The sequence below is a fragment of the Gymnodraco acuticeps genome, unplaced genomic scaffold (assembly GCF_902827175.1).
Source record: "Gymnodraco acuticeps unplaced genomic scaffold, fGymAcu1.1, whole genome shotgun sequence".
NCBI lineage: Eukaryota > Metazoa > Chordata > Actinopteri > Perciformes > Bathydraconidae > Gymnodraco > Gymnodraco acuticeps.
The window spans coordinates 1,412-24,824 of record NW_022991300.1 but is presented as its reverse complement, the minus strand read 5'-3'; the positions used below and the strand labels follow the sequence as shown (position 1 = coordinate 24,824).

Genomic DNA, 23,413 nt, shown 5'->3' with positions numbered 1-23,413 from the left:
GGGGGTGCGTAGTAATCAGCAGTGAACCGCTTGGACACGTGTATTTCGGTTTATTCACGGCATTCTTTTTGTTATTCTACAGCAGGGGTGCCCAACCTTTTTTGAACCGAGAGCTACTTTTAAAGTTGCCAGTCTGCCGAGATCTACCAGTCCAAATAGAGAGGCGTAGCCATTACTGACAGCCTCCTACCAGGTAAATACACACTTCTACTTGTATAAAACTGACCTTTGTACGATTAATACTTCATAAAATACTGCAGATCCTTTATCTTACCTCTTTCTAATCTACACACATACAAGTATTTAACTGAAGTTACACAACAGTGTTGTTGATAAAGAGTTGGAGTTTATTCACACGTCACTACAGTGGGTAATGTTTTCAAGAAACATTGAACAGTGCTGCCACATATGACACAGGACAAAAAGAAAAGACTCTGAACCCTTTCTTTGCCATTATATAAAAATAGCGTTGCTACAAAAGTATAAATGAGGCTTACTAATAAGACAACTCAGATCTGAAGCTACACAGGAATCTGCTGCCAAAGTGCAATAAAAAAGACAAAATTAATAGAATCAAACCCTTTTTTTGTTGCATTTTAGTAGATTATAAAAATAAATACCTTTAAAATAGGATGCAAGCAACACTAGTTTCTTAACCTGAATTGATAATAGACTATAATCAATTTAAGTTTGCATTCTTATACCATTTTGTACAATAATTACAATGAATAAGTTCAAGCAAACTAAAACTTACAGCTGATTAATAACGGTATCTAACTTGAGTTTTTATTATATCAAAAACCTGTTGAAATGCTACTGTTATTTTTACTGTCCCCAAAAGCGCGTTGGCAGCCTCCAGGAATGCTTCTTTCACAACTTCGCCTTCTTTTAAAGACTTCATGTGTTTCGCAAGAACGTGACTGACACGATAAGATGCTATGGTAGCAGCCTTGCTCTTGTTGCTGGGCCTGGTGAAAATGGACTACTGTGCATTTAGCTGTCCTTTCAGGCCCCTCCCCTTTTGGAGCGTAGGCAGAATTAGGAGGGAATTCCGTCTCGTAGCGTTTGTGCACTGTTTTGAAATGCCGCTCCTAAATTACCCTTCTTCGATAAAGCCACGCTCGCATTGCAGATGAGACAGATGGACGTTGAATTGGAATAGATACACAAATAATCATCCTCCCACTCGGAGTGAAAATTATATATTTTGGGCTTTTTTGCTTCTGCCATAAGTGCGGTCTTGTGTGTGTGCGGACTGTCACTCCTGTTGACTAGTGATGTGTCGGTCGCGAACGAGCCGGCTCGAAGACGGGAGCCGGCTCGCACCCGCGAACGAGCCGTTTTTTGTTAAGTAATACAAGACAGAATGATGATGATAGTGATGATCTCCGCGCTATAGCTGCTCCGTGCATGCATGCAGTGACATGTAATATACAAGGATTAGAGACTGTTGGATGCTGCTGATTTGAGAACTGCTGAGAACTGCTGTTTTGAGAACACGGATAATGTCAACAAACTATGCCCACTGCCCACCAGCCACGCCCCGACACATGGGGTCACGCCGGCCAATCACAAAGCTTTGATGCGTTCAAGTGCATTATTCTGGCACAGGAAGATTATAGGACGTTAACGATAAAACAGAATATTGTTGTTCTATTTTTAGACACATCTCGCGATCGACTGGTTGGGCACCCCTGTTCTACAGTATTGTTGTTTTATAGTTATTTGTTAATGTAACCCAATTTGTGTTCTTTGAAATTGAAAAGGATATCGCATTGTGTTTGTTACTTTCGTTGCAGTTGTATATGTCTTAAGTGTAATTTTGCTTGGCTTCCTATTTTGCATGGACATGCTTTTATTTTGAAGGAGAGTTAGCGCAGTTGACAGGAAGTTGTTGTTGCTATGGAAACAACGTGACGGAGATTAATGGAGAAAAAGTAATATCTATATATAAAGATGGAGAAAGTAAACTATAGCGTTTATGGTTAAGTGTTAGCACCCCCCGAAGAGGCACAAGCTCTTACGTCGATATTGGAGATTTCAATCAATTAAAAAAAAAAAAAACGGAAAAAAAAATATCCGAATAACGAAATTGAAACCCGAATAGTACTCCAACGAACGAATATTCGGATATTTCGGGTACAGCCCTAGTGGATACCTTCAGAATGCATCACCGCGGTATACTGACTAGTGATAATGTACTTCCCAGTCAGCACATTCACTCTCTATAAAGTTGTGCAATGATGATTTATTTTATGCTGAACTTGAAGCGGCATCTCCTTTGTTCTCAATTAAAAACAATGGTACCTTTCCGTTGTGTTTTAGCATATTGCAGAAAATAATCTCTGTGGCTAATGTTGGGCTATAAAGGAACTACAGCACGACATGACTTCACGTCACCACCGCTAAGCTAAAGGCGGCTAATGTTGGGCGTAATGACGTTTAGTCGTCTCATTTAGAACTTGTTAGCAACCCCTGTTTTTAAATTCACCAGTGGGGTATTTATTTACTGATGTATTTTATGTCGTATAACTAAATGTTAACTTCAAGACTCACCACTTCAAAGTCTCCGTCAGCGGGCAGCTTGCGGTTGTCTGCGTTGTTTTCTCCTCTTCCTCCTCCCTCGTTGTGACTGTTGGCCTCCTTCTCTTTCTGCTCAAAGTACTCGAGGAAGGACGGCTTGGACGGCTGCATCGTCTCGTTTCTCCCTGTTGGACACATCAACATTTAATCCATTACAGCGGGAACACAGGAATCATTCTGTGAGATGATGGAGCTGAGCCATGTTTGTAGTTTGTGTCAAAACACAAAGGCACATATATCATTTATTATACAGAGTCAAAACACATGCCCCTTGAAACAGTTTATATCCACACTGTTGCATATTTTGATAAAAGTATCAGCTAAAAGACATGTTAAGTAGAGTTGTGCATGTCTTCTTCATTGGTATATTGGGTAAAATTTCATACTGTTGGATGAGGGACGAAGAGACTGTGTTCAAACATGGAAGATATTTAGTTTGAAAGATATAAATAGACAAGACATTTGACACATTTTTCTGTGGAGATAATCTACATTTACTTCCAGTCACTTCCTTATTCTTAGAAGCTTCTTGAGGAAAGGACTACTTTAACATTCGGTCACATCATGACTCAAGATATATTTTAAGTAGTGCAGGGTAATTCAAACAAACAGTGCCTAAAAAAAGGCCTCATTTGGACTTTAATAGGTTATTTCTGCACCCAATTGAACACACTAAGTGGAGATTTGTGTTTGTTTGTAAATCAGTGTCAACCATCCAGGGAGATTTAACATTGCAAAGACTACAAAACATAGATAGGTCAAACATAGTGGAGATTTTCCTTGTACATCTACACACCCAAATATAACTTCATATAAGAAGTTACGACAACAGTGAATCCACTTCTTTTTCAAAGGTGCAGATTTGCTATCCTCCCAGATTCCTATTTTCTGTTCAAAAAGCAAAATAAAGAGGATTTTACCCTTTTTTTTAAAAAACACACCAAAGCACTCTCTTAATGTATAATTTGTTTGCAAAAACTGTTATAGAGGGGAGAGCAGCAGCGTTTTGCACAAGCGGACTTCTATGAAATGAAGGAGGAAGCGTTTGAGTTTCAAGGACCAATCAGAACGTCAGTAAGTGTTTCCTAGAAGCACTCAGGAAGTGCGCCGGACGCTGAGGCAGATATCTGTAGTGGCCACGTGGCGGTACTACAACTTCAGTCCGTGACGAAACTGGGCCGAAAAATACTTACCCCATTGACTTGCATTGAGAAAGAGGCGTCTGAAAATCAGATTATTATTTTTTAAACTAAATAAACTAACTAGCACGAACAATTGTATAGCCCTTAGTTGAATCATTAGGTTTTTTAAGTTGCTTTTAAAGCTAAATCCAGATTTATGTTCTCTTTCGATTCATTCTACTGAGCCGAAAGCGGGAGATCAGGGGCGGGGCTTAATGACAGGAGGCGGGGCTTGAGAGGAAACTCAACTGCGCCGCTCTATGAGCGCACATTCGGGGTGTTTCTCAATGTCGAGTAAAGCTGCTCCAGAGCCACTATTTCAAGCACACTACGTCATCGAGTGCCACCGAAGGCCTGTTCCAATGTCCAGCATACTTGGAATTCTACCGAGCCTGGCGTACTTCGTTTGGAGAGATTTCGAGGCTGCACATGTGTAGACTCTGGTCTTAAAATCCTCACAATGCTTTGCGCACGGACCAATTTCCCCAAATCTGTGGCGGAAAATGTAAGGCGGGGCCTCTCTGACGCACACGTGCACACTTGCTCGCCTGTTCCACTCTTTGTTTTCTGAATGCCAGGATGTATTCTTGCCACGCTTCTGAAGCAAGTGACTCGGAAGACATGTGCTACCAAGCAAGCGTACTCTACATTGAGAAACACCCAAAGTACTTCTGCTCTCGATAGCAAGGCATGATGGGTAATTTGCAGAGGTGTGGACTCGAGTCACATGACTTGGACTCGAGTCAGACTCGAGTCACACATTTTATGACTTGAGACTCGACTTGACAACATCACAAAAGACTTGCGACTCGACTTGGACTTGAACACCAATGACTCGGGACTTGACTTGGACTTGAGCCTTCTGACTTGAGGTGACTTGCTACTTTAATTCAGAGGTCTCCAACACGCCGATCGCGAGCTGCCGTTAGAAGAGCAGACTCCCGTCGGGGAAAGCAGAATCTTCAGCCGCTCCTACTCTTGCTGAGAATCCTTGCAGGCAGGGGCGGGTCTTTATTTAGCTGGGCCACCATGCGGCCAATCATATGCGAGGACACACTAGGATCATACCATTATGTGAAAGAAGGGTGGGGGCACAGCATGTGCAGAGCGACGGGGAGACGGGGAACCGGATTTAAATGCAAGCGCGTCGGAAAAAGTCAAGAAATGAGCGAAAACCGAAAAAATAAGCAGCATCTGGCTGCTTGTCAATGATAATGGAGAAAGCAAAGCTGAGTGCAGGATTTGTAAAATGAAAATAACCTTCAGAGCAGGGTTTTTTTTTGGTAACCACTCAGGATTTATTGTCAGAGGTGGGAGAAGTTCAGACAATTAAAAAAAAAGTTACAATCAGGGTTCCCGCGGGGTCTTAACAAGTCTTAAAAAGGTCTTAAATATGATTCAGAAGGTCTTAAAAATTATCGGATTTGAAAGGTACTTCTGTGTTGCGATAGCGTCTAAATGTGTTTTGGGGGAAATGTCCGGGCTGCAAAGTAACCAGTACGGTAATAGCCTTTCAGTTCCCCCAACAATTTGTATTGAATTAAATCAACATGGAACCAGTAATCACTAACTTTGTTTCCCCCGGCCCCTTATTGGAGAACACCCAGCTAGTAACCTAGCAACCAAGCTTCAGCTCATGTAGCCTATCTTCGAATCTACTTACAAATAAATATGGGTAAGTGTAAATTCAACCGTATTTGGTTGGAAAACATCTAATTTAGTGCTTAGTTGAAACCAGTGGAGGGAACGTGTTTGAAGCCCGCTGCACCTTTTGCAAAATAAATTAGTGTTTGTTTTGCTAATGTAGCGTTAGCTAGTGCAGCAGCAGCTAATGCAGCAGCAGCTAATGCAGCAGCTCCCGCAACAACACCGGGGGACCTCCGGGCGAAGTTTGGGTCTACATCAACCCTAAAAGCGGAGGTGCTGTAGACGCTAAATACCGTAACTAAACACCAATCATACAACAGCAACGATGAAATAGTGTAGCCAAGGCAGCAGAGCTCTGAATATAGCTCTTGTCTCTCACACACACACACACACACAACACACACACACACACACACACACACACAACACACACACACACACACACACACACACACACACACACACACACACACACACACACACACACACACACACACACACACACACACACACACACACACACACACACACACACACACACACACACACACACACACACACACACACACACACACACACACACACACCCACACACACACACACCACACACACACACACACACACACACACACACACACACACACACACACACACACACCACACACACACACACACACACACTGCTCGATTATGGCAATAATCAAGATTATGTTGGTCAATAATTAATATCACGATTATTAAATATGATTATTCATTGACTTTGAAAACATCCATTTATTGAACTTTAAAACAGATAATAATTTGAACAGTATCTTTTTAACTGTTGATTACCCTGAACGTATAATTCAACTGAAAAACCAATACAAAAATTAATTAAATAAATGATACATTACTAAAAAATTCATTAGATCAAATATGTTGTGGTGCACTGTCACAACCTAGCAAAGCAAAATAATCGTTTTTTCCGATGTTGTTTTCGTAATTGTGGCAGGCCAAAATCGTAATTGCGATTAAAATATGATTAATTGCACAGCCCTAACACACACACACACACACACACACACACACACACACACACACACACACTCAAGCACACACAGACGCACACACATACACACTTTTTGTCTAACACGCTAACACAGTTCTGTACTGTTACGCTGTTGTGTTCAGTCATTGTTCTTATGTTGAACATGAATGCATTTACTTTGTAAGTGATTATGGGACGTATTTCTTCTTTATATACATTTTCCTTCATACTTTATTGCCGTTAAATAGGTCTTAAATCCTATTCAAAGTGGTCTTAAAAAGGTGTTAAAAAGTCTTACATTTGAGTTGGCGAAACCTGCAGGAACCCTGTACAATAAAAAGTCCTGCATTCAAAATGTTACAAGTAAAAGTACAAAAGTATTAGCATCAATATATACTTAAAGTACCACAGAGGGATCTAGATGCAGGTGTTCTTTTCCCCATAGAGACCGCCTCGCTGCACATTATCCCTTGCATAAAGATAGATTGTGGGTCCCTTATAACATGTTGTACACAGTGGAAATAAACATTCTGGTTACCTCAACATCAGGGATCTTATTCATTAAACTCCTTCTGAATCAAACCGTCACGGTAGCCTTACCTTACTGATCCCTCTTAAATTAGAAAAACACACGTTACTTTACCAGCAGAGAGAAAATTGATTATTAAATTATTAATGTGACTAATAAAGAGCTGTTTGATTATTAAGTATTATTCTGTTGATCGATGTCATTACATTTGGTGAAAAACACATAATGACTTGTTTATGACTCGTTTTGTCAAAGTTTAGGACTTGACTTGACTTGAACTTGAACTGGCCCATCCTGACTTGAGACTTGACTTGGACTTGAGCGCAAAGACTTGAGACTTGACTCGGACTTGAGCGCAAAGACTTGGTCCCACCTCTGGTAATTTGTGACGTTTTGCTCAAGAGTCAGGTTAATCGTGCATCAGCACCAATAAACAGCTCTCAGGAATGAACAAGGCCTTCAACGCTGTATCCAGTTCTTAGAATGCATCAACGGTTTCCTCTGAATCCATCCTGAGCACTAACTTCCATGCTGCATTATTAAAGAAGCTATAAGAGCGGAACAACATCAAGATAATATATCGGAGTGAACTCTATTGAAGTGTGGATCAATACGGGTTAGCCACACGAAATGAGTAGAAATACAGACTCATTAATAATGGTGACAAATCATTGAAATTAAAGGTTATTCAAAATGTCCTTTCAGCTTTTTTTATAATCAATAACCATAATAATGGTGTGTGTCATTTAATTAAATTAACAAAGGAGTTGAACTACAGTCTCTCTCCGCAGAAACATTATTCATTAGAACATAGAACTAATCCATATTAATTTAAAAAAAAGGGGTTTAAAAGCATTATACTACCAAAAACAACAACTAATCAGTGTTTGTTTGTCTGTAAATGTATAAGTACTGAGATGATTAAAACATTTGTGAGTTTTCCTATAAACTACACAAAAATTAAATCACTTAATCTAAAAAGTAGACATCATATTTAATATATTTTACTACTTTTTATGGGAAAACAAAGTTAGCTTACTGCGTTGTGTCTGTAAATGTGATTAGATGATTAACAAAACCTATTTAAAGTTAGTTTAAAGAGCACATAAAAAATAATCATATTCAACAGGGTTTTATATAAAAGCAAACCGGGCCAGATGACAGAAAATATGCAAAAACATGGACTCAAATGTAAAAGAAAACACATTTGTGCTGCATGTTTGTAGTTATTGAGTGGGAGGATGTACTAAGTGTGTGTGTGTGTGTGTGTGTGTGTGTGTGTGTGTGTGTGTGTGTGTGTGTGTGTGTGTGTGTGTGTGTGTGTGTGTGTGTGTGTGTGTATTTTATGTACATGTGTGTGGTAAAGACAACCCCTATAGAGACTGTGCATCTTTATTTCCCCCCAGTGCAGCTCAGTGTCTGATGCATGGCTTTAATAAGTCGCTGTGCTGTAAACAGAGGCTACTGCACAGAAGACTCCTCAAGTATTCACTTTCTACTATGCTCCATTACGCTAACCATTATATTGTGTTCTGCCATTAAGATTATTCACAGATTTAAAGCAAACATTTTGATCGTCACTTGAATGTTATAGCATCTCTCCGGTTCCTTTGACAAAAAGCCAATGGAATTTTCCCACATATTATCACCACTTGATGATTTAAGAAGTAAAAAGCTAACGTTGGGCTATAAAGGAACTACAGCATTGTCACATGACTTCACGTCACCACCGCTAAGCTAAAGGTGGCTAATGTTGGGCTATAAAGGAACTACAGCACGGTCACATGACTTCACGTCACCACCGCTAAGCTAAAGGAGGCTAATGTTGGGCTATAAAGGAACTACAGCACGGTCACATGACTTCACCTCACCACCGCTAAGCTAAAGGCGGCTAATGTTGGGCTATAAAGGAACTACAGCACGGTCACATGACTTCACGTCACACCGCGAAGCTAAAGGCGGCTAATGTTGCGCTATAGAGGAACTACAGCACGGTCACATGACTTCACGTCACCACCGCTAAGCTAAAGGTGGCTAATGTTGGGCTATAGAGGAACTACAGCACGGTCACATGACTTCACCTCACCACCACTAAGCTAAAGGTGGCTAATGTTGGGCTATAGAGGAACTACAGCACGGTCACATGACTTGTCACCACCGCTAAGCTAAAGGCGGCTAATGTTGCGCTATAGAGGAACTACAGCACGGTCACATGACTTCACGTCACCACCGCTAAGCTAAAGGTGGCTAATGTTGGGCTATAGAGGAACTACAGCACGGTCACATGACTTGTCACCACCGCTAAGCTAAAGGCGGCTAATGTTGGGCTATAAAGGAACTACAGCACGGTCACATGACTTGTCACCACCGCTAAGCTAAAGGCGGCTAATGTTCGGCGTTTAGTCGTCTCATTTAGACACTTGTTAGGAATGGGACCATCCGAGGGGGCATGTGAACGTAACATTTGGCATTGGCGGAGGTCTGTGCTCTCTAAGTGGCATTCTGGATAATATAGAGCTGCTTATCAAACTTTAAACAGAAAGACATCTTGGTAATGATGATTAATGCAGAGAGATTAAGTGGTTGGCTCACATTAGCTAACATCTCCTCTCTGATCTCACTTATTCTCTGTAGTTTGTTGTCATTCGGGCACACCATCAATCTAAAGTCTGCCTGACTGTAAAAGTATGAATGTCTGTGTATTCTCTGTTTGGCTGTCAGGTGTCTCCACACTGCACTAAACTGCCAAGAGAGCAGACCTTTGAGAAGCCATTGTTTGAGGCGAAGACCCAATATGGAGCCGTCTCAAAATAACCAGATGGAAGGTCAGAGCCATAAAGGTCCATCATCTAAGGTGGCTTTGATTTGAGTTTGGTATCGGGTGTTGTTGAGCAATTATCTGACTGTCAAAGAGTTTTTCCAACTGTGCGTCTTTTTCCTGCAAACCTGCTGTGCTTTGCTTTTCCAACCCCATGTGGAGGCAAGCGAGCTCCGTTTTCTTTTTTTTAATCGACTGCATGCATGGTTTCCTGTAGTGTAAAGGTACTCATTACTGTGATGATAATATTGCAACTTCTTCAAAAAGGTAAGAAAGCTCAACGTTTTTAAAATGAGGAAACGTTTTTATTTTTGTTGTTATTCTCTGTCTGTTGAGTTTTTAGAAAAGCGCTATATAAGTGTCATGTATTATTATTATTAAAAGTCCAGAGTTTGTCGGCCACTTCAGAAAGAAAATGTAAATTCTCTGCTTATATTGCAGGAGAAAAATACTTAATTAAAGTCTCCTCCACCCCATTTGTCTTCATCTCGAATGAAGGATATCATGATGTTCCTTAAACTGGAAATAATTTGATTTGACAGTCATGTATCAGCCCAGAGATGTTATTCTAACCCTCCCTTCTCATTTAATAGAGTTACTGTACTGTTCTGTACGAAATGTACTTCCACTCCTGTTCCTAAAGGCTGTTATGTAACAAAGTCTATTGCAGATTCACACAAATATGTTGAGCCTCATGGACTAAAGTTACGACAAAAAACAATGGTGCAGGGATGACAATGTTTTTTTGTAGGCTGACTGAATGTTAGCATCTCTCGACAAAAGCCGATGGGATTTCTCGATTGTATTTTGTATTATTGCAGAAAATAATATGATACTTGCACATTTTGCTCAGCAGGATAATCTTGAAGTATTAGCATAATTTTTTATCATTTTTGAAGAGTAAATGCAATCACCAGAAGTAATCCAGCTTCTTCTTAAAACTTCATAGCCACAACATGAGTGGACTGGAAAGTATTTAAATGTGCTTATGCAGGATGTGAAGGTTTTACTTTAAACTCCACCCTGAAACCGTAAGGAGTCAAGTACTTTAACTTTTGAGTGATTTGACATAAAGAAGCACTTGATCTGTTTGACCGGACATGGTCTTTAGTGTAGCCGAGCTTAAATGTTTAATGAACACCCACCACTTAAAGTAAGTCAAACGTTTGAGCAGATACTCAAACACAAAATCAACATTTAGTCAGAATCCCATCTCTCTATAACGGAGACACAAACCTTTTGATGCGGTGGATGATTACTTTTACGTGGACCTTTTCTCCTCCTGCACGGAATTTTGTATTATATATTTTATTTTTCTCGCTGCATTTTTCTGATTGATAGAGACCGAGAAAAAGTTGAGGAGAGCTTGATGAAACTTCAAAAGTCACAAGGTTCATTCTGATGTGTGTATTGATTTATCGGCTGAGTCACCGCCCGCACCCAGTTGCCCTTTTTATAATGAAATCACTTTTCTCATTTAGGCCTTTTTCCACATTCTGACAGCCGATGAGGAAAAGCATATTTTCTGTTTCATATCATAATATTATTCTGCTGATCTTCAGGTGTATATCAGTATGTAGTGTCTCTACTTTAAAGAGTCCTCTCCTGCTGATGTTCAGGTGTATATCAGTATGTAGTGTCTCTACTTTAAAGAGTCCTCTCCTGCTGATGTTCAGGTGTATATCAGTATGTAGTGTCTCTACTTTAAAGAGTCCTCTCCTGCTGATGTTCAGGTGTATATCAGTATGTAGTGTCTCTACTTTAAAGAGTCCTCTCCTGCTGATGTTCAGGTGTATATCAGTATGTAGTGTCTCTACTTTAAAGAGTCCTCTCCTGCTGATGTTCAGGTGTATATCAGTATGTAGTGTCTCTACTTTAAAGAGTCCTCTCCTGCTGATGTTCAGGTGTATATCAGTATGTAGTGTCTCTACTTTAAAGAGTCCTCTCCTGCTGATGTTCAGGTGTATATCAGTATGTAGTGTCTCTACTTTAAAGAGTCCTCTCCTGCTGATGTTCAGGTGTATATCAGTATGTAGTGTCTCTACTTTAAAGAGTCCTCTCCTGCTGATGTTCAGGTGTATATCAGTATGTAGTGTCTCTACTTTAAAGAGTCCTCTCCTGCTGATGTTCAGGTATATCAGTATGTAGTGTCTCTACTTTAAAGAGTCCTCTCCTGCTGATGTTCAGGTGTATATCAGTATGTAGTGTCTCTACTTTAAAGAGTCCTCTCCTGCTGATGTTCAGGTGTATATCAGTATGTAGTGTCTCTACTTTAAAGAGTCCTCTCCTGCTGATGTTCAGGTGTATATCAGTATGTAGTGTCCTCTACTTTAAAGAGTCCTCTCCTGCTGATGTTCAGGTGTATATCAGTATGTAGTGTCTCTACTTTAAAGAGTCCTCTCCTGCTGATGTTCAGGTGTATATCAGTATGTAGTGTCTCTACTTTAAAGAGTCTCTCCTGCTGATGTTCAGGTGTATCAGTATGTAGTGTCTCTACTTTAAAGAGTCCTCTCCTGCTGATGTTCAGGTGTATATCAGTATGTAGTGTCTCTACTTTAAAGAGTCCTCTCCTGCTGATGTTCAGGTGTATATCAGTATGTAGTGTCTCTACTTTAAAGAGTCCTCTCCTGCTGATGTTCAGGTGTATATCAGTATGTAGTGTCTCTACTTTAAAGAGTCCTCTCCTGCTGATGTTCAGGTGTATATCAGTATGTAGTGTCTCTACTTTAAAGAGTCCCTCTCTGATGTTCAGGTGTATATCAGTATGTAGTGTCTCTACTTTAAAGAGTCCTCTCCTGCTGATGTTCAGGTGTATATCAGTATGTAGTGTCTCTACTTTAAAGAGTCCTCTCCTGCTGATGTTCAGGTGTATATCAGTATGTAGTGTCTCTACTTTAAAGAGTCCTCTCCTGCTGATGTTCAGGTGTATATCAGTATGTAGTGTCTCTACTTTAAAGAGTCCTCTCCTGCTGATGTTCAGGTGTATATCAGTATGTAGTGTCTCTACTTTAAAGAGTCCTCTCCTGCTGATGTTCAGGTGTATATCAGTATATAGTGTCTCTACTTTAAAGAGTCCTCTCCTGCTGATGTTCAGGTGTATATCAGTTGTAGTGTCTCTACTTTAAAGAGTCCTCTCCTGCTGATGTTCAGGTGTATATCAGTATGTAGTGTCTCTACTTTAAAGAGTCCTCTCCTGCTGATGTTCAGGTGTATATCAGTATGTAGTGTCTCTACTTTAAAGAGTCCTCTCCTGCTGATGTTCAGGTGTATATCAGTATGTAGTGTCTCTACATGTCTCCTTGCTTTAAAGTTCAAAAAGCTCTTTATTTTTCTCATACTGTCTGTGCTGCAGCACCTCTTTTCACACTCTGTCTGAAACCAGAGCCCAGTCTGCTCTGATTGGTTAGCTGGCCGGCTCTGTTGTGATTGGTTAACCACAAAAAAGCCTCTTAAATCTCATATTTTTGTTTTTTTAAGACATTTAAAGACAAAACCTCAAACTTTGAGACGTTTTTTTTTTTACTTATCTATAAAAAAGTATCTTCATATTGTTCTATAACGAAGATAATGGTTAGTTCCAGTTTTACTACATAGATATTAAAAGGTTTAGAAAGGTTGTCCGACTCCCTGGTAACAGAAAAATAACAAATACATATATGATAAAAAGGAATACAATCTGTGTTTTGGTCATTATTGTTTTGTCCCTATCAACTCTTTACTTTGTTCCTCCACCAGATCCGATGTCTTCTCACCATGGGGATGTTTACTTTGAATTACAAAGTGTAAATGTGAGGGTTAGTTTTCTTGCTGGAAGTTTCCCTGTCGATAACGAAGCTTCCCGAGTGAGACATTTAGTTTTGGTGGGATTCAGCTCAGTGGCATCATTAGAGTTAAAGTCTCTAACTCCAGCAGTGCGGATGTTTTATTCATCCCGCATAAGTGCGTCTAAAGACGGCTCAACATACATTTGTAAAAGGTTTTGCAAAGTTTGAACTCAAAGCTAAAGCCAAAAGGAGAGAGGACTGCCATCTGCTCCAAAACAAACATGAGTAGTTGTGAGCGGGTAGAGACAGCTAAATCTGTTTTTACTAGACCCCTAGTAATAGTAACAAATATATATACACTATTTATGTCGAGTGTATGCAAGGTTCACATCACTGTTTGTTCCTTTAGGTAACTCTATAAGAAGATGGAGACAGCGCTCAGAGGAAATCATTTAAAGATGAGAGGACATTGCTAAGGCTCAGAGGAGGGAAACATTTAAATAAGTAATTAAAGTCAATATAATGGTTCCCTCTAATTGCATCTTAAAGAACAAATGGAAAGTCTTGTTTTATGTCTGTGTGTCGGGAGACTGCCAGGCAGTAAAACTAACTACATGTTTAAATAAAAGCCTTTAAATAATACCACGAGCTTAGCTGCAAACAAGTCTGGAGATATATTGTAAAACAGCAAATACATCCGTCACTAACAGGGATTAGAATCACTTTTGACGTCTCAATCTGAGCCTGTGAATGGACATTTCTTTTCCGCTGTCACAGTTAATCTATTTTACTTTAAAATATCCTGCAGAGATCTGAGAAAACTTCGTGAAAAAGGAGAATTTCGCCGAGTTTTCAACCTTGGTATTCAGCTCAGTTTAAACTAAAATGCTTACAATAGAATCACTGAGCAGAAATATACAACTGCCTGGTTCAAAAAATAAAGTCGCACACAATATTTTTGTTGTACCGCCTTAAGCTTTGAGAACGGCCCGCAGTCGCCATGGCCTCCTTTCAATAAGTTGCTGCAATGTTAAAACAATCATTTCTGTCCAACGTTGCATTCATTTTCCACCAAGATCTTGTATTGATGAAGGGAGAGTCTCAATGGTGCTGAGGGGGACAGGCAGTGTGGTAAGTTATATAATATAACCTGTAAAATACCCGTTACTGCTGCACAATTAATATAAATATTATGGACTAGTGCAATATTTAAATGTCCTTAAGCGGAATAATTGGTCAAAATATGTAAAAATATCTGAATTAATCTACAGACTTAGAATGTGTGCTTGGTAGGCAGCGTTTCCACCAGGGGGGGTCTTGCCGTCATTTGACGCCCTTATTCAGTCCAAAAAAATAAATAATTCGAGAGAAGATCGATTTTTATCGCTTGAAAAATGACGAAAAGGAAAAGGGCAAGGACATCCTTCTGTTTGAGGGGCAAAGGAGTCTGGTTGGGATTAATTTTCACCGCCAGCAAAGCGTGTTCCTGTGACGGAAAGTGTACTGCCGCGAGCCTTGACGTGAACTGCGAGCGCCGGCGAAACTGAGGCTCCGTGGTAAACTGTGGTAACATGAAGAGCCGTTTAGGAGCCGAAAGAGCCGTCTCTTCTTAGTGAGCCGAGCCAAATGATCCGGAATTCCCATCACTAATACGTAAAGAGATAGTATCTATACGACGGCTCAATTCAAAATGCAAGTCACGTGACACGACGTTAAGGCAATTAAGGTACTCAAGCTTTATTTCAAAGCCTTGCGTCCTCATGGTATATCGGTGTATTACATGTTCTTTGACCATTTCCTTTCATAAGACAATTTATGATCCTACTTATGTCACCTTTTCATGTTTAAATGGCCTTTACCTCCTTGGTAGTGTCCTTTTTCTTGAGCGACGTTTACTTGGTGATTTGTACGAAGCAATTAAACAAAGAGAGGGAGTGGACATGATGAACGTACTGCAAAATGCAAAGACAGATATATTTCTGGAACATTTTTCAACTAGCCCGACTCTAATGTCACTGCAGCTTGATGGACCTCATGTAAAGCCACATATTCTTCTAAGTCTTCTACGTAGTAAAAGTACACCAATCCTTGTCTTTCAGTCAGAGAGGAATGAGAGTGAACGTGGATTCTACTCACAGAGGCTAATCAGTGTAAATTAAAAGGCTTTATAATTCAGGACCATTACGCAGGATCGATATCTGATCCTGATCCTTGCGGTCCCTTCAGCGTCACACTGAGGCCATTAGTTTGGACACACACACTCAGGCATTCAAAGACACACACATACACACACACACATGAAAACACACACACTGCAGGATATCAGGGTCCTGATGTGATTATAAAGTCTAAATGTTCCTGTGTTAATGCGGTTTGAACTGCAGCAGAGGAGATCTATACTAACTCAATATAAAGACATCAAACAGGAGACAGAGTGGTGTGTGTGGGTGTGTGTGTGTGTTGTGTGGTTGTGTGTGTGTGTGTGTGTGTGTGTGTGTGTGTGTGTGTGTGGTGTCAGGCATCTATAAGTAGTCACTGTGCTTTGGTCGGGGTAAATGGATGGATTAAAAATAGACAACGAATTTTTTTACTGTCCATTTCTCAATTTTCTATTCATGATGATTCTTGACTTTTGCAGTTTTTATCTATCTGTCCATCCATCTAGCCAATTAACCCGTTCCTAAATACACTGTTGTAGGAGGGCAATGCATGATGGGAAATGTCCTCACTCACCACCTTAAAGGTCCCATGTCATGCTTTTCCGGTTATTACCGTCCCCTTGTGTGTTATGTAGCTTTCTGCATGTGAACGGTCTGCAGAGTCTCAAACCCTCAAAGTGCACCCTGTAGCGAGTAAAACTCTAACACAGAGAAGACCTGTCTGTGCTGCCCCAGAACGCCTCGTTGGACATTTCTCTTTTTCCATTTCTTTCTTTCGGGAACCAAGAGACGTAACGACGACCCAATGGACCAGTTGGTCCAAATGGACCGGTCCGGAGCGGTTACGTTACGTCCGAAGAGCCGTTACGTTACGTCCGAAGAGCCGTTACGTTACGTCCGAAGAGCCGTTACGTTACGTACGAAGAGCCGTTACGTTACGTCCGGACCAATCCGCGGACTTCCTCACACACACACACACACACACACAATCTTTTCTCAGCTGCAGCTCCGCCGATTTCTCAGCCTGAGACGCGGCGAGGCTGTGAGTCTGTGTGTGTGTGCTCACAGCCAGGCTGCGGGTGTGTGTGTGTGCTCGGGCTGGTTTTGGGCTGGTTTCGGGAGCTCCAACAAGCCGTTTAGGACAGAGAGTGAATACACATACAATACAGAGATGCTGTATGAGAAACCAATGTGAGTTTGGAAAATGTAACAATGTAAATCTATTCTAGTCAACCTCAACAATGTAATTATGATCAGTAGAAATGTCCATGACATGGGACCTTTAAGATTCCTGTACTCCTGTCAGTCTAATGCAACATGATACACATGGCTTAAAACATAAAGCTCACTACATGTGGTGTAGGAGTTTTAATATTGTGACATACATCCACAGTGGCATAACAGGAGCCAGATAAAGATAAAACACACACACACACACACACGTCTTGGCTCATCCTTTCCAACATCACCCAATACATCCAACGCTCACCACTCCCACACTGCAACCACAACACTCTGATATCCCTTAATAGATGACACCAGGAGAGGGTAACGTATTCAATGTATTAAACTTTTTAAATGACCACATATATGTATTTTTTATGGAGGGAAAGGGATCAACAGTAGATTCCACGGAAACTTATGTGACAGCAGGAGGATTAATAATGTGCAGCTCAGCACTCGAGTCCACTTTTTCTAGTTATAAATCTGTAATATAAATGGTGTTCTGGTGAAGAACATTATAATGATATACTTAAGCAATAGCTCACGACAGGCCGCGCTATATGCTCATTATGTCACAGCTAAGGGGCGTGGTTCGGCCCGCCGCGAAGCGGTGATATAATGAGCATATATCACGGCCTGAAGTGAGCTATTGCTTTTATAAAACGGTTACCAAGTGTGGCAATATGAAAGAAAAATACACACTCTAATTTAAATAGTTTTTATTAGTAAATAATGATGTTCAAAATAAAATAGTCCCTCCGTTGCCTTCTACACGAAACATAGTGCGAGGTGGTTGCTATGCAACAACACTAACAGCTAGCGAACATATTACAGAGAGCGTTTATTTGGCTATTTATTTACATTCATGTGTATGTTGCCGTTTATTGTGCAGCCACTGAGAACCTGTCCAGCATCAGTAGCATGCTTACGAGGTTACTTGTATAGGTTGAGGTTGTTCTGTTGCTTGGCGTGGCGAGAATATTGCTCCACTTTCTCCGGTCCCGGAGATTGGGCTTCCAGTAGCTCTGGAGAGAGCTTTCTCACCTGTGGCCACTAACGCTCATCATGTCTCTGCTTTGTTTCAAGACCCGCATCAGAAAGCTTTTGAATGGTGGTACTTCTCCAGTTGGTCTCCCTGCTCTTCACGGAGCTCTGCATGTCGTCGTTTAGGTGCTTTTCTTTCTGGAGATAGGCACTGCTCAATCCACTCCTCCATAGTAAGGCCCCCCCGGAGGTCGAAGTTAATCTTAAATGTTTCCATTTTATGTTTTGTAAGTTTGTTTCGTAACGGAAGAAATGTAAATATATTTATAAAACTGACAAGTCAAATCAAGCAATCTGATTGGTCGATAGCGTTTTTGCGGACCTCTTTGATTTAAGCAATCATACACGAGAGGCCGTTCTTGAACGTCATTATTGGTACGACAGTACTGCGGCAGGACCGAGGCGCTTGCGCCGAGGTCCGTACGCCTGTCCGTACGCCGTACGCCTGTCCGTACGCCGTACGCCTGTCCGTACGCCGTACGCCTGTCCGTACGCCGTACGCCTGTCCGTACGCCGTACGCCTGTATTGTTTTCAATTTATTGAAAACAATTCTTGAATTAGGCTATTTAAATATCTGAGTAATCACTGTGTGGGATTAGCGGAACAAATCAGATCAGGCTGTCCATGGTGCTGAAACATTTTGGGTTCAGAATGAAGGTGGATGTTCATGCTGCCATTAAAAGTGCAATTCTTGAAACAGCTCTCCATGAACTCCGTGCCAGACTTTTTTGCAGGTGGTGCTGTGGTGTTCACGGGTAGGACTACGTTATCGGAAGAGCTTTCCTCCAGTGGCCGTTTCATGGCGTGTCCCGGACCGGCAAAAAGCGCGTTGCTCCACATCTTTCTGTCTGTGTCCATGTCCAACCATTCATCAATACTGAGGCCCCCCAACAAATCAAAGTTAACTTTAAAATCTGACATTTTGTAGCTACCGATTTCCAACGAGAGACAATGTATAACAGTGTAACGGCTGTGTGTCGCTAAACGTCGCTATGGAAACCACACGATGTAGGCTCATGGAAGTAGTTTCGGTGGGCTTGTGGCGTGTGTAGGCCACTGGATACTTTGTGATTAGGCACGTTCTATTTGATCGTTGTTTGATCGTGGAATCAAACACGCCTATTGACCAATCAGAGAGCTTGCTCAAACCTATGTGTTATAGAATACAGATTTGAAAACATCGTTGCTTGCTTTAAAAGTAGCACAATTAATTATGTCAAACCTTGGAAGGTATCTAGATATCCGTGCCCTAATGCCAAAGGAACTGCACACTGAATATGTGTCGCCATTTGATGTCTATGTCTGGACCGCTGCGTGAAAAGGAGGGTTTCTGCCCGTTACTTCTCCGCTGCTTTCTTGTTCCAGTCTGAAAAGCATTCAGCCCAACTGTATACTGTTTTTCTCAGACGCGGAGGGATACTGACTTGTTGTGAAAAGTAACTTACAATTCTACCCGTGGTATACGCTCAGTATATCACGGCTAAGAACCAATCAGATTGCTTGATTTGACTTGTCCGTTTTATAATATTATGTCTAATGTTTCTTGCAGTAACTTTGATATTAAAGCCATTTTCTTAAACATATATTGTGCAAAATTAAACCATCAAAACCAACTAAAGAATTGATAAATATTGCCGTAAGTCTTTCAAAAGAGCTAATTATGACACCAACACATTGAGGAGCATAAAGTATGTCTTCTTCATTGCTGTGATTTAGTTTCAAACACATGACATTTGACACGTACCTATATTACTTAGTGTTTTTCCCTATACGGATATTCTGATATTGCAATACATGCAGCACTGTGGAGATGGCCCACAGTGCTGCATGTATGTACGTCGCTTAGTATAAAAGCCTCTAACAAGTGACATGTAATGTAAATGTAATACATGTTATAGATGTTATATCCACCCTCTTAGTATATCTATTTTCCTACTTTGTAACCACAGCAGCCATTTCCCCCAGGATTAACTCAGTCTTATCTTAAATTAAATTAGACCTGAGCTGAGCCCGAGTTCAGGCTCATCTCTTCTGATATCTGTCAAAAATCCATTCTTAGCTTGTCATATTATTTGTTCTTATTATTTACCAAGTGCTTTAAAATACACCACCTGAACCGGAGCAATATAAAAGACTGCAATGTATAAACAGCCTGGAGAGGTTTAGGAATGATGTTACCATTACAAGTTCCCCTTTGTGCTTTTGACGTGAGGTGAACTCTTCTAGACTGCAGTAAACAATCTGTGTGGACCAATGTTGGAGAGGGTTAGGGTATGTAGTACTTAGTGAGCTGACCACCTCCTGTACACACACACACACACACACACACACACACACACACAACACACACACAACACACACACACACACACACACACACACACACACACACACACACAACACACACACACACACACACACACACACACACACACACACACACACACACACACACACACACACACACACACACTACACACACACCACACACACACACACACACACACACACACACACACACACACACCACACACACACACACACACACACACACACACACACACACACACACACACACACACACACACACACACACACACCACACACACCGACACAACACACACACACACACACACACACACACACACACACACACACACACGTTGTCAGAGATGGTCACACAGTACCCTCTAGTGGATAAAAGGGAAACTGCACTTTGTTATATGTTGAAAATCAGCTACAATTTGGGGGATCTGATGAAGCGTCAGCACGTTAAGGGGCCTACTCACCAAACTGACACCAAAGAACTCACACAGACGGACCCGACTGTTGCGTCGCCTCACGTCTCTGCGTCTTGGCCAACAGTCGCACTGGAACACACCGCAAAGACTTCAGCCGACGGCCAAGAAGCACGTACGAACTGCGCATGCGTGAGTGGCAATAACTCTCCTTACCAGCAGGCGGCGGTAGTGTGTATTCGTCATTCAAAAGAGGCAATAACCGGAAGACAGACTGCGTGATAACCGAGAGAAGAAGAACAGACTGCGTGATATAAAACAAACAACAAATAGTGTGTGTGTTCCATGTTCACTCTACAGCGAGAAGCTCACGGGGCTTTCCCGAACCTGAGTCGAGAGCTGGAGTTCAATGAAACCTCAGATTGGCCTTCTTAATCGTTTGTTTGGGTCCCTCACTTCCGTTTCGTTTCTCATGCACTGATTCGCTAGCTGAACAGCCAATCAGAGTGATTTCTTTGGCCGACGGCCTTTGGACATGTCGGCACGGCCGAAAAGACACGACGGTGCGGTACACACCAAGACACACCAATCTGAGTAGGACATCTATAGACGCCGAAAATCGGATTGACGTGTAAGGACCTTTGAATGTCACACTGGTGCCATCACTGATACTAAACAAAAACATTTCAACTCACTTGACTTCATATTTCATTGGCGCTCACCAACTACAGCATGTCATAAACACTTCTAATGAAAGACCATTGATTTGTAATAATGAGTTTTGGTTCATCATTAAAGCCAGATGTATTGACAGCCTGTGTCCACACTTCTGTTCCTCATCAGGTTGTTCCTCTTACAGTAAACTGAGAGCCTATTCCTGTTCATGATGACCTTTATCTGAGCGTTATATCACAGCACATCAGGGTGTATTAGGTACAGTAATAAAGTGGCATGTGATTACATTTTTCACTCTACTACAGGATTTCAATATCTGTAGTTTGTTTGTAGTTTCAAAGTTGTTATAAACAACAAATACATTGTTTAATAGATTGAACTGCCCAGTAGTTTATAAAGCAGTTCAAATAAGCTCCACATTTGCCAGCTTTGACTTTAAACTATTTTAATCTGATGCAGTGATTACGATAAAGGAGCGACTCATAATTTCTGCAACATTTTTCTTAGTAAAATTGAAGAAATACATTTTAAAAATACCATAGTGTGATTTTTTAGGAGAATTTGTCCCAAACAAGGATTTTGAGAATAACGAATTGTGCGCTGGGACTTAGTATTTTAATACATATTGAGCTTTTAACAAATATTGTGCTTCCTACGAATACTGCACCATTCCAATTTCGATGATATTTTAAATGAAGTGGAGTGGAGAAGTGCAGTCTCACTTCTTCCAAAACTGATCATTCTTGACTGATAGACTTTATACGAAAGTTAAAAAGTGTCTTACTCTTCATGGTGCCGGCCTCTTCATCGTCCTCATCGTCAGAGTTGATGACCATGGTGCCGAGCTGTGACTGCATGGTGTCTTCGTCGTGATGAGAGATCATAGTTCGGGCCGTCCCGCTGAGCGAATCCGACAGAGACCCTACAGCTCGGATCGTTCCGGAGTCGCCGGTTCTCGCTCGAACCATCGTGCCTTGATCCACCTCGTCCTCATCCTGAGACACAGCGGGGAATAACACAGGTCAGAGGGGAGGTCTCTTGAAGGTCCCCTATTGTACTGTTTCTCATCAATATATTATAGGTCTCAGATAAATACAGAGCCTGTCTCTGATTGGCTGAAACACCAAACAGATCATTGCAGCATTACCCATAATCCCCTCTGTTTCAGCCCTGTTTCCAAAGTGCTGATTCTCTGTCTGTTACTTTAGATGAAAATAAGGAGCCCCTCCCCACGCCCCTCTGAGAGACATTTGGTTACAAAGAACTCAATGGTGCTCTAGGAGGAGATTCAGGTGATAAGGTGGGGGGGGGGGGGGTTACCTTGGTTGCTGATTGGCTAATGGTTACACAAGACAAAACATCGTTATGACATCATAAAGTGGCCAAAATCTGATCAACTCATTTTCAGACAGGTTTTTATATAAATGGATCAAAAAGAGAGAGAATCTTTGTTCCTGAAACTTTCAGAGTCTCTTTCCACAGAGGGGACACATGTTGATGTAGAAGAGACATGAAGAAGAGGGGACACATGTTGATGTAGAAGAGACATGAAGAAGAGGGGACACATGTTGATGTAGAAGAGACATGGAGAAGAGGGGACACATGTTGATGTAGAAGAGACATGAAGAGAGGGGGACACACATGTTGATGTAGAAGAGACATGAAGAAGAGGGGGACACATGTTGATGTAGAAGAGACATGAAGAAGAGGGACACATGTTGATGTAGAAGAGACATGAAGAAGAGGGGACAGGTTGTAGGGGGGGGGGGGGGGACATTGGGGGGGGGGGGGGGGGACACATGTTGATGTAGAAGAGACATGAAAAGAAGAAGGGGACACATGTTGATGTAGAAGAGAACATGAAGAAGAGGGGACACATGTTGATGTAAGAAGAGACATGAAGAAGAGGGGACAACATGTTGATGTAGAAGAGACATGAAGAAGAGGGGACACATGTTGATGTAGAGAGACATGAAGAAGGGGGACACATGTTGATGTAGAAGAGACATGAAGAAGAGGGGACA

The 23,413-nt window shown here is 41.3% G+C and overlaps 1 protein-coding gene across 1 annotated transcript in view; it reads right to left on the bottom strand.

The window, feature by feature from the left end:
- LOC117562384 (serine/threonine-protein kinase 3/4-like) overlaps window positions 1-22,384 on the bottom strand; it is a gene marked incomplete at its 5' end in the record, with an annotated part of 35,476 nt that extends 13,092 nt beyond the window's left edge. The window contains 2 exon segments of the mRNA XM_034240216.1: window positions 2,557-2,708; window positions 22,174-22,384. Coding sequence (XP_034096107.1) covers window positions 2,557-2,708; window positions 22,174-22,384 — 363 coding nt within the window.
- Between the last annotated feature and the right edge of the window lie 1,029 nt (window positions 22,385-23,413).